The sequence below is a fragment of the Cygnus olor genome, chromosome 1 (assembly GCF_009769625.2).
Source record: "Cygnus olor isolate bCygOlo1 chromosome 1, bCygOlo1.pri.v2, whole genome shotgun sequence".
NCBI lineage: Eukaryota > Metazoa > Chordata > Aves > Anseriformes > Anatidae > Cygnus > Cygnus olor.
In genome coordinates, this window is record NC_049169.1 from 57,556,043 (window position 1) to 57,572,348 (window position 16,306).

General features: G+C 48.6%; 1 protein-coding gene across 2 annotated transcripts in view; it reads right to left on the bottom strand.

The window, feature by feature from the left end:
- BTBD11 (BTB domain containing 11) overlaps positions 1 to 16,306 on the bottom strand; it is a 166,409-nt gene that overhangs the window by 53,745 nt on the left and 96,358 nt on the right. For both annotated transcript variants that reach the window (XM_040559717.1, XM_040559722.1), the window contains exon 3: positions 6,774 to 6,978. In XM_040559717.1, coding sequence (XP_040415651.1) covers positions 6,774 to 6,978 — 205 coding nt within the window. The remainder of the gene's footprint in view (positions 1 to 6,773; positions 6,979 to 16,306) is intronic.

A 16,306-nucleotide genomic window follows, 5' to 3' on the forward strand; every position in this document is an offset into this window, starting at 1 on the left:
GAGGCTGAGGAAGTTCCTTTTTGGAATTTTGTTGCAACGCTCGAGTTGCAAAGCAGGAGGGCCAGCACTCCCACAAATCCCAGGCCCAAACAACCCGTAGCCCTGGTTGTTCCCTGTCCCTACCACATTTCCAGGCGCACACTCCCTGCTGCCCATTGCACAGGGCTGTGAGTGTAGGGATAGGGCAGGGGGAATGGCTTTAAACTAAAAGAGGGTAGGTTTAGATCAGATAGAAGGAAGAAATTCTTCACTCAGAGGGTGGTGAGGCACTGGCACAGGCTGCCCAGAGAAGCTGTGGATGCCCCATCCCTGGAGGTGTTCAGGGCCAGGCTGGATGGGGCCTTGGGCAACCTGGGCTGGTGGGAGGTGTCCCTGCCCATGGCAGGGGGGTTGGAACTGGGTGGTCTACAAGGTCCTTTCCAACCCAAACCACTCTCTGATTCTATGATCAGAGATGCCTCTGGCTGTCCCTTCCTCTCTTTTACTAGCTGCAAAGTGGCCACAGCTGTATAGACCTAACCTCACTTTAACTTAAACACCTTTTGTACAGTTTAACTATTACAGCTACTTTAAATGATTTCTGTTTGCAGGATCCTTTAGCTATTGAGGAGGACGCTACGTGTTTCCTTTCTGCAGTCACCCCAGCAAGGGACTGGTGCCCACAAACCTACGTGACAAGGGCAGCCAAAGCACTATACACGAGTCACTGGTATTTAAAACTGCAAAAGGGTCAGTGAGGGTGAGCAGTACTTCTGAGAAGCAGAAGGCCATACCGTTAACAAGAAAAAGCCTATCCAGACAAAGGTAGGGAGATGTTTCTGCTTGCAGATATGAGTCAGCAACTTCAAAATTATGAAGAGATCTTTTCATTTGTTTGGCTTTATGTTTTCACGGGTGTTGTTAAAAGAAAATCCCAATATACGAATTGAAAAGCACTCTCAATTCTGACAATCTTTGTTTAGAAAGCATGATAAAACTATACGTGCAATGTGAGTCCATTTCTAGTGTTATTGGAGCACAGAAAAGCACATTTTCTCCAGTATTTAGCACACATTTCCGGTGGGTTTCTGGGCTGCAAAATGTGCGTTTTATAATTTTCACCATCAGCTACTTGTCTTCCTCGAGAGCTAATAGCTCCCGTTGCGTTCAGGAGGTCCTGCACAGGGACCTGGCTCTGGCACACAACTGTCCCACGCTGAGTAACCCCCCTGTGCCTCCAGAAGCCCCACTAAGGGTGGCCCAAGCCTCTGAAAAAGTGGCAATGCGACTCATCTGCACTGCGCTCCAGCTGAAGGATCGATTCTTGCTCTCACACAAGCCTCAGAGGGCCCTGCCCAAGTGGAGGGAGGATTCACTCCTAAGCTCCATGCACCCGGACCTCAGCGCTCAGGACCTGCAGGAGGACATCTGCAAGTCATGGCCAGGGCCTGAACGTGCAGTCCCCATTGCCTCCCCTGCGTTACAAGCATTAACGGGTGAGACTTGAAACGCAACCGAGTCAGAGCGATGACTCGCCCAGCAGCGACGACGGGGAGACATTTCCCAGGCAGTCCTGACATCAGATGTGACCTGCCTGGCTGCGACATAATGCCCTGGAAGGAAGCCAGCCCGAGGAGCTCTGATGGGAGCGTGGTGCCGAGCGGCCCGGGCACCGCGCCGTTCTCTCGACGCTGCACGCAACTTTCCCTGTCTAAAAAACCCCATAGCGATCGCACGGACATCTTGGGTCTAACCTGATAAATGAGATTTAGAAAGCAGCCCCAGCCCAGCGAGGGTGTCGTGTCTGACGGCAGAGCTACAACCACTGCCTGGGCTGCTCCTTGCAACGTGCGCAATCCAGCGTGCTGCAGGAGGCTGCCGATAGCACTGCTGAAGGGATTTCTGAAGAGTGGGAAGTTTGATATTTCGGATGCAAAGCTAGAGGATTTACGTAAGGATGAATTTGGGATTCCTTTTCAGTGGCTCCCAGAGAAATCAACCATGGTGTTAACTCGAGAGCAGTGAGGGCACAGTTCTACATCTGAAGATTTCAATTAAATAGTGGCTAAAACTTGATGGGGTTATATAGGGTTATTCCATACTGGCACATCAAGCACATGCAATGCTTTCTGCAAGTACGGACTGCAGGGTGAGCAGGTTTCATACCAGGACTTCCACATTCCCTGTTCTCACGGAGAGATGCAGTGCTTGCACTTTACCTGTTACTCAGCAGCCTTCCTCATCGTTCGCTCCACTTTCTGCTGGCCTTTGCTGGAGAGTGGCCTACCCATGCAGTTCGTACCGCCCAACAGCTCACCCCAGGGTCACGTTTCCCCAGCCACCCTCTCACTGACATGGTTCTGTGGCTCTAACCTGTGCTACGGACGCAGCTGCACCACTTCTGAAGGTGCTTTATATGAGCTCAGGTTATATTATAGCAGCAGACCACTCCTCCAATTAAGGAGATCGCATCATGTTAATTAGCCAGGTACGCTAATAACTACCCAAACCATGAAACAGAATTCGGACGACAACCTGAACCCCTGCTGCTGGTCACAGCCCACTACAGGCTACAATTTCCATGTGTGTACACGCAGACAAGTGTATATCTGTGTGTGTGCATGTGCAAGGCAGGCAGAAAAATGAAAAGCAAGCAACAGCCCCTGGGGGTTTCATAAGGGATTGCTTGGCTTTCAGGGAAAAAGTGGTGAAGGTAAGTGGAAAGAGGGTTAAAACCAGACACGTATCCGTCAACTCAATGAAGACTCGAGGGGAAAAGGCAAAGGCTGCCGGGTGGCAGAGGGAGTTAGTGCTCATCCAAGGCAGAGGAAACGCTGGGGAAGGAGCTTCGCAGTCGCGTGAGCAGAATTAATGGGTGGCGCTGGCCGGGCTGCGCTGCTGAGCCACCGCTTCTCAAGGAGCTGTTAATGGGGAACATGGAGAGTTAGGAAGTACTGAGGGCTTTGTCAATACAGCTGTGGGTAAAAGTGGGTAAGGAACCACTTAAGGAAAAAGGCGCTGCACAAATCTGCAACTGCAGATTCTGTGTTTTCCGGTGCTTAAGAAATTACTTGCAAAAATGTTGGAAGTGTTATAGAGGCTGAGAAGCAAAACACAGCCACGGGACAGATCCTTTTATTAAACCAGAAGCAGCAAGCTAGAAAGAAATCTTGGCAACAGAGGTCTAATTGACAACTCTTTCCTTCTTTTTTTAATTCCCAGAAGAGCAGAAAAATGAACAAACCTAAACAATCTGCAGCCACCCGCAGGTGGAGGTCCCAGAGGAGCACTGGTTTCACACACAGCACCTGGCACATGACAAACGTCTCCGTTGCATCCTGGCTGGATGCATTAGAGACAGCGGACCCCATGAATAGGTCCAAATCCTCTCCTGTACCTCCACGCCTGCCAAAACAGCCATCTACATGGTACCTGGGGCCATTAGATAATCCGTCCCAGCAGGACTGGCTTGTGTTGGTGCCAACAGCACAGCCAAAAAGGCACGGAGTTTATTGAAAACTGATCAGATTGAAAGAAGCACATGAATTTGGAGGGGGCGGGGGAAGTCACACATCTGTCTTCTGGTTGGGTTTACTGGAGTTGAGGAAGCGGGGAATCTCTTCCAGATTTGCTGAGAAATCCTGGCCACTTTCCATCTCCCCTCATGAAAGCAGACACCCCCCCTTCCCCCAGCTTCACTGCAGAACCATTTCCCCCTTTTATTTTATGTACAGATAACCACTGTTATAAATACACCGCATTCTTATTTCTTTACCTCTGTGAAGAGCAAACGCTGAGAAATACTCCCTAGAAAATTCTCCTTAGAAGCCAGTCCTGGATTTATTCAAAGGTAAACGTCCAGTTTTATGCATCCCAGGAAACTTTGCAGGAGGTACTGATTTTTTGTGCTAGAAAGCGCTAAGCCAGGCAGGCCTACCACTGCACCGGCTGTAGGGATTGAGCTCCAGCTTTCCTCCCGTACCCAGCTGCTGCAGAAGGACACACAGAGCCTTTGCAGCTCCCTAACTCAACTTTGGTTCAGAGCCCAAGTCCAGGTGGACTGGAGATGGGTGGGAAGGACAGGAGCAGCTCCCGTGGGGCCATGGAGACCTGCAAGCACTGGCGGAGCTCTCTGGTCACACCCCGCAACCCTCTGCAGCCTGGGCATGCATGGTCAGAGGACGAGGCCAAAACGGTAGCAAAGTTGTCCTTACGTGAGCCAAGGACAGCCCCTGTTCCACGGAAATACTGCCTATGCCCAGATCCACTCGGTTTCTGGCTTCTCAGCACCAGCAGGGACCCAGAGAGGCCAGGGAAGGGGGAAATCGCCTAGACTGTCTTCCTTCCCTCTGCTTTTCCAACATAAAAGTCATTGTCACAGCCCGAGAAGATGAGAGGGAACAGGGAACAGAGATAAGGCATAAAGCTTGCAAATATTCTGTGTATAAAAACGTCATGTTTAACAAACCCGCTCCCTCATAAGGCATAAAAACCCATCACGAAAACTGAAAACACCAGAAATAAGTCATGGACCATAAAGCATGGCTGCACATAGGGAACAGCACCAATAATCTTTGACAGAAAATATGAAGGGAGGCTTCTCAGAGCACTAAATAGAAGTCAGCTGAACCAGACTCCTTCCCGGGCAGCACAGGACGCTCACATCCAGCTGGTGAGGCATGCTACAGAGCACATCCAGTGGAAACATCTAGGCACGTGTTTAAACCTGCATCACTTCCACTTGTGTTTTCCAGCACTAAGTACTAACGCATGTTTGATTAGGCAATAGAAGGAGTATCTGTTCCTTCCAAAGTTGACCACAAACTCTTGGCAATAACACCGAGTACTTACTTTGGCCCTAAACCACACAGCACAGTTGTTAAACCGGCCTTCCAAAGGAAGACATCTTGCCAAACTGAATATTGGTAATAAAGCAAAGAAGAAAAATTGCATCTGGCTTTATATAATCAGTATTTCAATTGCTCTCACAAAGACAAGATATATTAAGACTACCTCAGAAAAAGGAAAACCTTGTAAAGCAAATGCTAGAAGAGATTTTTCAAATATTCTTGCCGTTTTTTCTTTCCACGGGTAAGTCTTTAGAAATCTTACAAAACCAGAGCCTCATTGTTATTCACTTTTATAATCCCACTGGTCCCAACGGCATTACTCCCACAGATGAGGGCTACAAATCAGGTGAGGATATTTTCTAATTTCAGTCCCCACTTTTAGTGTAGTACTAACCACAAACACTCTTGGTCACGAGTTAGGCCTTCTACTATAGAAAGGTTGGCTAACAACAAATCATGAAATTACAAATAGCTTTAAAGACATGAAAAAATAATTTTAAACACATGAAAATTCTGGATTTTGTAACTTTCCTGCCCCCTTTTTTTTTTCATACTTGGGAAACAACAGAGCAAAAAGCAAAAACCACACTCACTGAGTGACCCAAACTGGGAAAGAAACAAAATGCCATCCGAAGGAAGATGGCAAAGTTCCCAGTAACATCATTAATGCCAGAGTTTCATCTTGCACGATTTTCTATGAATCAATATAAAAATATTTCAGTGAAGATATCATATTATATACCACTTACAATTATACATACGATGACATTCTCAAATGCTGCTTTTAAGATGCAAACCTCACAGTGAAACAATAACCAAGCCCCATACATGCAGCTGTCAGGGCATGTGTGCAAATCAGAGTTTGACTCACAAATACAGTGGGATATATACATCAGGACATAAATGTGGAGTTCAGCTTCAAAAAGAAGCTTGCATTTGTACCACCATGAAACACATCCTGAAAATGAATATCCATTGCTTTCCAAGCACTGGTCACTCCTCTCATCTCCTTAGTGGTGATCGCTGGTTTTGGGCAGGGAAATAGCACGACATGCCTCAGGCCACAAGCAGAGGCAGAGCTTGGCTCACATTACTAGAGAGGCTGCTGGGTTTTTGACAAGATGACTTTATTTGCTTGGCTGGAGAGCTGTCCTGGTTGCCCTCTGCTGTGCCTCGATGCTAAGCGGCTGTTGCCCTCTGAGCAAGGAGATCAGCTGCCCTGTGCCAGGCACCCTGCATGCCCATAGGCATTTGGTCACCCCGTCACTGGTTTCAGCAGCATCTCCTCCTCCTCCTCACCTTACAGGAGACCTTGAGTCAGGACGAAGCCTCACAACTGCCTTCCCTGCTCTGGTTGTCACTAAAGGGCGAATGAAAGCCGCAGAGCCAGATCTGGCCATGTCCCGAGCAGGATGCCTTGCTGGCCAGGCAGGGGCTCACAGCCCCTGGGTTACTCCTGTGCTGGGTATGCGTCACACCTGGGCACCTGGCATAGCTGGGGCCCTGCGTCTTTAACAACCCCTCCTTGCTGCACAGTACTCTATTCATTTTCCACTTCCCAAATCACAGCTGTCAGACCCTATTAATGTGTAGAAAAACACATTTAAACCCAAACCTGCTAGGGCCCAAAATAGAAGTTCTCATTTTCTTTTCCAAAACACAGAATAGCTGAGCAACAAAGAAAGAAAACGGAAATCTCTACCAAGTGCACATCTGGAATCAATTTGCTGTATGTAGCCACTGGGTGTCACTTTTGATATATATTGGGTCAGCCATGGAGCACTTCAGCAAGAGAAACGGATTTCAAAAAGGTGATCCCAAACCAAAACAGACTGCTCTGCAACCTCCTATGCACAAGCTGTAATTAGCAATTAGCCAGCAACACTGATTCATCAGCAAAATGTCTTCACAAAGATATTAAATACACTGTAAGGTGGCTCTTACCTCTCAGTCTGCAGCGTGACTTTGGATGGCTCCACATTTGGGTTCTCCCACTCCATCTGCGGGCAGTGCATGAAGTAGCAGAGGGTGTACAAAGCCTCTGGCTCCCAGTAGAGCGATCCCTGCTTCTGGTGCATCGGCGTGCCGTTCCCGTGCTGCTTGGCGTTGAGCGGCTGGAGGTGGTGCATGGCTCGGGACACGAGGTCACCTGGAAAGCAAGACCTGGGTGAGCACCGAGCTTTTAGCCCTCTCTCCTTCCCTCACGCTACTGCCTTTCCCCCAATTTTTCAAACCAAAAGATGCACCAGGCTGTTTTCCCCTGCCATTTAACCTCAGGTATGTAAACAGTAAGAGGTAGAACAGGATCCTGTGCATTCATTATTCATCGTCAGTTCTGACTTTGCCTGGTGGTTTACACAGCGTGGTGACATACCTGGGCTGCAGACAAGCCCCCAGTGGCCTGCAGGGACGTGTTTCTGTGAATACAATGTGCTCAGTGACAGTAAGCACCCAAAGGCTGGCCCACCTCAGCACTGCCAGGAGAACTGGTACACCGGGGCCTGGGTCACAGCTTCCTACAGGCAGCCTTTGGAGGCTGCTGAAACACCACAGTCCCCAAAATTGCAGAATCACAGGATGGTTGTGGTCAGAAGGGACCTCTGGAGGCCATCTGGTCCAACCCCTGCTCCAGCAGGGCCACCCAGAGCAGGCTGCCCAGGACCACGTCCAGGCAGCTTTTGAAGATCTCCAAGCAGGGAGACTCCACAGCCTCTCTGGGCAGCCTGTGCAGGTTCTCTGTCACCGTCACAGTGCTTCCTGATGCTCAGACACAACCTGCTGTGCTTGTCTGCACCCACTGCCTCTTGTTCTGGCACCGGGCACTGATGAGAAGAGCCTGGCCCTGGCCTCTCTGCGCCCTCCCCTCAGGGATCTGCACACACGGACGAGATCCCCGGAGCCTCCTCTTCTCCAGGCTGACCGGTCCCAGCTCTCTCAGCCCCTCATAGGAGAGGTGCTCTGGTTCCTTCATCACCTTCCTGGCCCTTCGCTGTCCCCTCTCCCCAGTATGTCCCTGGGAACCCAGAGCTTGGCCCAGCGCTCCCGGTGCGGCCTCACCAGCACCGAGCAGAGGGAAGGAGCGCCTCCCTCCTCCACTGGCTGTACTTTCCCTAACATGGCCTGGGATAACATTTAGACCTTGCACTACTCATCACCACACTCTGGGCCTGGCTGTTCAGCCAGTTTCCACCCACCCACCTTGCACTCTGCTCATCCAGCCCATCCCTCAACAGCTTCTCTATGGGGATCTTATGGGGAACAGTGCCAAAGGCCTCCCCGAAGTCCAGGTAGCCAATATCTGCTGCTCCCCCCTCATCTACCAAGCCAGTCATTTCCTGGCAGTGGGGACAATGTGGAGTGGCACCAAAGGCTGCATTCTCGTGGTTAGGTAGTGGCAGGGAAATCCTGGGGCAGCCACGCACATCCCTGCATGCTCCCTTGGGTGCCTGCCCAAATCCCAGCCCCTTACCCCATAGGGGTGGTTGCTGCCCCCAAAACAGGGAGGGCTACACCTATGGATGGACCTGTGAGCAGAGCTGGTCCCATGGCTCTGAAAAACGAGGCTTCAGACAGTATCATCAGAAATGTGCAAACCAAAATTACAATTTTTAAGCCCAGGCTGGGCTAGGAAACTTCATAATGTTAGCAGAACAGGAAATCTGAGACGTGGGCTCACCTGAGCTGTTCAGGGGGCCAGGGAACAGAAAATGGCCCATCAGAAAGATGCTCAGTGTCTCCCTCTACAATTATGTGGATCTGAAAGTTTCCTCGCATTACAGGTAAGGGAAATAAGCTGCAGTATGCAGACCGTGATCAGCAGACCCAGCAAATGCGATTCGGTTAGCAGGCAAATGTGGAGGCAGGAGCACCGACTCTCTAAGCACTATACTGCTTGTAACTAATTAGCTAAAAGATGTCCCTCTGAGGCAGTGGATTTTACAATGTTAGCTGTCTAGTGACCACTATATAAAAGGCAGCAAAACAATTTTGGTCATAAACTGCCTGTTTTCACATGTTCAAATCATTCTGAAAGTTCTTTGGGGGAAAATAATGATTTCTGATCAAATCAGATGGTTTGTTTTAAATGAAAATCTTAGCAAAAGCCCTTTGGGTCATTCTTGAGCTATACAAAAGCAAGTGATAGGGAAAAGAAGGCATAATTTTCCCGTTCTAAGAAAAAGTCACAAACTTTTTTTTATTTAGTTTTCCCAAATGACCACTGAGCACTGAAACTTGGAAGGAAAGTTGGAAACATACACTGAGGTAGGAACGTAACACCAGATCTGAAAACAAACCAAAACAACAACAAAAAAGCTGAACAATGAGCCTACAGACAAACTTCAAGAACCATTTTGCTTGTGTGCAAGGCAGAGCAAAAGTTGTTTTTTTTTTTCTTCCCCCCCCCCCCCCCCCCCCCCCCCCCCAAGTCCCACCCCTGTTAACACATCACAGTATATCCTCTCTCTCCAGCCTGACTTACACAGGGAATGCTGCTGCTGCTGCTGAGATAATGTGCACCAGGGAGAACAGAAACATCTCACTGAAAAACGTTCAGCCCAATCCTCCGAAAACACAGTCTTAAAACCATGAACGGAAGAAAACCACTGGCATGAGAAAACTGCCGAGTCCATGATTTCAGGGTTTTGACACAATTTTTGCTGCACTCTGCAATATTCTTCTGATTCAAAGCTTTCATTTAAAAATAGTTTCTGTCTTTTCCCCCTGCCAGGAAATTGTCATGATAGGACCAATCTTGCAGCCCTGCATGCTCATAATTTCCAAGAGAAGCTGTGCATGCAAAAAGCCTCCAGAATCGGGTCCATGAGAGAAACAGATGTGCCTCTGAGATGATTAAACAGTCCTGCTCAAAATCATCCGCAGCCGAACAGCAGCAGCAGGAAAGTTTGGGACAGCCATCGCTCATCCCACTCTGTCACAGCAGAAGTGCGTTGCCAAGACACACACGGGGACATTCAACTGCTAGCAACATCACTGAGAGCAGAAGTAAACTATTCTTTTTCTGCAAAAGGAATAAAGATTGTGTAGAAGCGCTAAGTGCAACATCCAGGTTTAGCAATAATTGCAAAAGCAGAAAAAAGAGTTGCACTAAATTCAGTCTTTTCAGACCCAAGGCACCAAGGCAATGCAGCATGTGGTTACAGTTAAGCACATGACCAGTCTTAGTTAAGTGGATTGGGATGGTACGCATCAGAAAACTCCTCTGGTTTCTGTACCAAAAGATAAATAAAATCAGGACACAGTTTAGGCCACGGCTCAAGTCAGCAACATTACTTCACCCACATTCCTCATCAAGTGCCAGGGCGATGCGACTTGTATGACATATCCAGCACTGGGGGAAGCAGCACGGTGAGCAAGGAGGAGCAGCACCAGAAAGAATGACGTGCGCAGGGCAGCCAGCTCAGCATCGCTGCTGATGCAAGGCTGGAGGAACTCGAGACTCACTGGAATCGATGGCAAAACTCCAATCCATTTCAACACGACTAGGAGTTCATCCTTTTATTCTGTATTTCCTCAACTGCTTCTTAAGGAAGTCAAACCAATTCATGCCATTAAAGCTCAATTAATGCTTCTTATGTATAAAGCATCATTTAATTACATTATACCAAGAATTGATTGGCTTAGATCTTGCTTTTCCCTTTGCTATGTTATCTCCGGTTACACTTGAAATACAGGCTCTACCAACAATTATTATAACATTCCTCTATCAGAGACAACTCAGGGCTTAAATAATCAATACCTATAAAGCACTGAGCTTCAGAGAGGGCAGTAAGCAAGCAGAAAAAGCCACATTATGATCTCGCTGTCTAACAGGCAAAGCACTGAACAGAGGACAGGAATCTCAGGTTTCTATTTCATTCCGCTGTGTAACCTTGCAGCAGCCACCGCACCCCCCCCCCCCCCCCCTCCTCCAGCCACATCCTGTTACAGCGCCAAATCTTCAGGGCAGAGATGGGGTCTGTGCACATCCGGGCTGAGGATGGAGCTGGCAGGCATGCGTGCACTGTACAGCAGTACTTATGCATAGTCTGTAAAAACGTAGGGTAGCGTAACAACTGGTTTGAGATGCACGTGTGCTGTTTCAGACCCCAACGCATTTTGATGTACCTGTTCCTCCTTGCTAAGGTGCTTGCTTTTGCTTCTCCGTTTTCTTCCAACAAGGAATACACAAAGTTCAGTTGCTTTATCCTCCGATCTTGAAATGCATCTTGATTCCGGCCAGGGCGCTCTGAAGCCCACGCGCACGAAACCAGCTCCCTGGTGGGACTCCTGGTCTGGTCTCCAGCAGTCACTCAGCCAGCTCAAATCTCGCCTGCAAAACCCAGCCTCGCCTCCACGCTGATACACACCCCCTTGCCAGCTGTAAAAGCTGCAATATACCTGAACACTGAGGACAACCTTGAATTCGTGGCCAATTACAGAGAGGGAAACCCTGCGTTCATCATTGTGTCAGCCGGCTCTGCTCTTCACAGCTACAGCAATGCTCTGCAAGGTGAGCTTACCTGCTCTCAGCATCGCTGGCTCCCATGTGCTTACACAGTCTGCAGCTTTTCAAGTTTTACCTTCAGCTCCTGATAGGTACATATGAGACCGGCTGCTTCTGTCAAGAATAAAGCACACCTTTTCTAGCCCTCATAACATATCCCAACTACATCAGCTGAGTGCTTCCAAAAGGCCAATAAACTCCTGAGGGCATCATTTCAAAAAATAAAATTCCCAGCATGGGAGTTGATCCTGTAATGCTGGTGATGCCTCTCCCGATGGCTCTGGCGTCGCGACACAGCAGGCTCGGTGGGGATTTGTGCCTCACGGTCTCCTGTGCTCATTCCTGCCCCTGTACCACAGTCCGCAAGTCATCTGAGGAACAGACCAGGGAACCCAACTGCCTGATGAAAACCCTTGCCAATGTTACTATCGTTTTAATTTAAACCAAATAAACATTTCCACAATTTATGCAGCATGAGCCAAACAAGCCGCCGCACAAACTGTTCTGCTGGCAGAGCCACGGAGAGGAAGACATCACATCGCGTGGGATGGACGAGGAGACGAGCAGCGAGGTGGGCAGGCTCGTGAGGGAGGATGTTTGTGCTGCAAAAAACTAGAGAGCCAGCAAAGACAGGCAAGGCCCCAGGCTGGAGCTTGGCAGCCCTGAAGGAGAAGTGAGGTGCTGGACATACCTGCCAGCAAAGGACAGGAGAAACCAGCCCCATGCAAGCCTGCAGCGAGCCTCCAGCATTTCATCCCTCCCACGACCACGAGAGGAATGGCCTATCGCTGCTGCTGTCAATTCAGAGCTTTTTAGGAAGGCAAGACCCACATACATTCGATTGTAAAGATTCAGAGTATTACGTAAGGCGCGTGCTGTGACACGGGCCTGGTTTAAGGCCATACTGAATATTTAAGGAACAGTTCCACTGACTTCAAGCTGAAGATGTGATGTGACAGGGAAAGTTCAGCTGCATGGGGGTGGTACGTTCAGCAACCCACAGCACACAACCGGGCTGCTCGAGCCCTCTCGACAGTGACCAGCTAAGCATTTTTTTGCCTGTGTTTGCCTCTAGTAAAAGCTGCTCTCAGTGTTGTGATTATTGCAGAGCCCAATGCTTACAAAACAACATATCGATTTCAAATCTTGTAATAAACAATGGGGAAAAAAGAAGGAAAACAGTGGAGGAAGAAAGGAGGAGGAAATCACAGATGCCCAATACCCACTTCTGAGAAGCTTCCTGCAGGATTTTATGGTCTGGCTTGATGAACCTGACCACTGTTTTCAGAGGGATAGACGTGCAAAGCCTACAGTGTTCAGCTGGGTGTGGGCTTGCACAACCATGACCAACAGGTGAATGACAGTGGACAAATCCTTACAGAGCCACTCCCGATGACACCTATCTCAAGTTTTTCTTGTCCCAAGAACATGCTCTAAAGCCTTAAGAACAACTTGTAAACAGTATTTTTGCACACTGATAACAAGGCATACACTTGTTCAGCCTGTGTCTTTCCTTCGAAGCCCTGGGGAGGGACCCCAAATCGTCCTGTTAGGGCATGGTGCAAAGCAGCAGGCCGTGTTTCTAGCATGCCATGTGATAGCCTCCTGCCAGCAGCACCCACCAGTTCGGTAACAGTGCTCTGCTCAACCCTCCAGTTCTCCAGGACTCCAGTGTGTGTGCAGCCCGCTCTGGGGAATCGTGCCCTGCAGCGGGGCTTCACAGAATCACAGAATCATCTAGGTTGGAAGAGACCTCCAAGATCACCCAGTCCAACCTCTGACCTAACACTAACAAGTCCTCCACTAAACCATATCACTAAGCTCAACATCTAAACATCTCTTAAAGACCTCCAGGGATGGTGACTCAACCACTTCTCTGGGCAGCCCATTCCAATGCCTAACAACACTTTCAGTAAAGAAGTTCTTCCTAATATCCAACCTAAACCTCCCCTGGCACAACTTTAGCCCATTCCCCCTTGTTGACAGTGAGTGCTGCTGCTTTGCTGTGCTACCCAGATGAACATGTTCTCCCAACAGAGCAGGCCAGAGCCACGAGACGGACCTTCAGATCTGTCATTGTCCTTCTGTGATCTGTCCACATCATCAAGAGAAGCGTTGGCCAGAGAGCTGCACTCCAGGTGCCAACTTCCACAGCATGGCCAGCCATTTCCAAAGTCTACCCCCTTACAAGCATGTGACTCAGATTCAAAATTCACTTTCTTGACATGGATTCACTTCACAGCTTGGTGTAAAAACCTTGGATCTATGTATGGCTTTTGCTCAGGGCCAGCCCTGGGGAGATTGTATTGAAAATATGAGTTATGAGCCTGATAATAAACCAAGATCCATTCGGTCAGATTGCTATCTGGTAGCCATGGTATCCTGCATCCTTCCCATACCGTAGCGAAGTCTCTCCTCCTTTCTGCCTGCCTGTTGCATCTGCTTTCTATACTAACGTGATGTATTGCTAGAGCCCACCCAGGCATATGCCTGTAAGCATGAGTGCAGGTGAACACGAGTGGTTTAACTGTGCCTGCTGCACGACAGCAGAGTGCCTCCAGTCATCCGCTCCGCCAGCCACCCGAGCCATTCACACGCTTTTGATTCCAGCTGCACTGCCCCTCCATGCTTGCTCTGCCTCCGGTACTGCACCAAGCTGCGTGTTTCAGAGGCAGCTGAACAAAAAACTGCTTGAGGAAAACCCTCCCTCAGAAGATTTACAGGAGGTCTTTGTATCGTTAACTCGAGGCCCATCTGTACCAGGAAAGGAGGCTGCAGAAAGCTAGGGAGGGTGCGCACAGCGAAGTATCTATTGCATACCTTAACGTGTGCGTGCTCTTAGCACTGAGTATATTCAAACATGAAGCTATGCTATTCTTGGCGTACAGTGTATAATAGATTAAAAAGCCAGTTGCCTGGGGCTATGGGTGCACTTGGGGTGCCATAATGTGCACCCAGTGGAATATCCCGCCTGCTGCAAATTCATCATCGAGCTCACCTTGCAATAACCTCCCCGTTTCTGTCGTATCTGCCTGCCTATGGTGCCCGCATTGTACCCCAGTGTGAATTTGTCACTCGCTATGCCAGGCAATCTTTTCATCTCCTAACAGCCACTTCTCTCTCCAACAGAAAAGCAGAGGAAGCAGTTTGCAGTCCCAAACTCTGCATTTGGCAGCAAAAGACAGGACCAGGACACGAGCAGCCAATTTCCAAAGAGCGTCTCCCCTGTGGCCTCCAACAGATCATTTAACCTTTTATCTCAGCTTATCCCACCATCACAAGAAGGTTCTATTTATATGACAGAGTACGTGTTTGTGTGCAGTTTAGTATTTGCAAAGCCTTTGAAGATAGAGAAATTAAGGATTGGATATAACCCATAAAAAAGCCACAATAATAATTAAACCTTTTCAACTTCACATACCTACTATAATAACACTATTACCTTCAGAATCTCCTATCCAATGAGGCAAGCATAATGTTTACGTTTGATTCCCTTCATACCATGTCAGCTCCAAACAAAACAGCCTTTGACTCAGATGTGCTATTCATCTGCCAACCTAAGGCAGAGCTTTCACTCTGTCTTTCTGGACCACCGTAGTTGGATTTTAATTTGGCTTAACCTGGACCCATGTCTTTAAATGTTGAATTAAGAGTCCCACATGCCTGAGCAGGTCAGCAGAAGAGTGCTCACCTTGCCCCAGCTGATTGCCTGCAGTCTGCACAGCACGGGCTGGGATGACAGCAAACCTAAGGAAGGGAAAATGCTGCTTTAAGGGTCCATACCTTGAAGGTGATTTATGAGGAGGAGTCCTGAGCTGATACATTGGGGCTATCAGAGGAGGGTGGTGGAGGGTTGAAGCTCCAGAATCCTCCACCCACCAAGGTGATGATCGTATTGTCAGTGGTGACGGCTGTATTGTCACATCCAGAGTGCCCCCTGAAGCCACCAGCTCTATGGCCAAACCCTACACTGCAGGGAGCACTGCCATCTGAATTGCAGGGCTCAGTCAGTATCTCTGCCTAGTTCTGCACTGCAGTGCATGAACGTAACTGCTGTATAGGAAAAGTTTTGGTGCTGTCTGGTGCTGCTTAGTCTGAGAAAAGTATCTGACATGCAGTGCTTTTGTTCTGGCAGTAAATAAGCACAGGGCTTACAAAAATGCTGCTTCAGATGCCACCCTTCCAGCAAGCACCTTTAGCCTGGCATTTGCTTCTAAACCCGTGTTTAACCTCTTATTTACAGGACACGAATCAATTTGTAAGGCTCCTGCAGTCCTCCTGTTAGTTGTAGAGGATTGAGAATAGATGAAAAGGCAAGGGAGGAGATGCCGGCTTTCATCATCTCCTTGGCTGGGGCTGCGAGGAGAAATGAAAAACAGCATTGGTATGTACAAGCACATTTCTACTTACACTTGAGCAGTAACCCTTTCTTTCATCCCTAAAGTGTGCCAAAATCTACTGTGAGTCTGTTATTTTGGAAATGTATACCTTCAGCACTGCAGAGGCAAAGAGAGGATGGTGGGGAAAGGCAGAATTTTTCCAATGGCAAGAGAAAAACCTCACTGAGATTGAGTGGTGATGTGGAGGAAATACCAGCTTGAACGTCAGATCTGGGAGCTGTTTAAAATATCATTCAAAGGCTAAGAAGCTCTGAGATCAGCAGTGTTAAGTAACACCTGCATCTTCAAATTATCCTAGTTTGAAATAAAAACACACGCTTATTGCCGTTAACACTCAAGAGTAATGCCCTCACCACGACCAGTCACCATGCTTTGCACAAGACTGGGTGGCCAACTTCCCACCCAGGAGAGCCAGTGAACTGCCCATCAACTCAAAGCAATGTTCTTCTTCTCTGACTTGAAGACATGGTTTGGATGGCATCCTAACCCACAGTTTAGTCCTCTGTGCCCCTCGAGAGACAACACAGTTCTTTGGAGCCTCTCCCATGGCCTCAGCATGGGGTAGTTTTCCT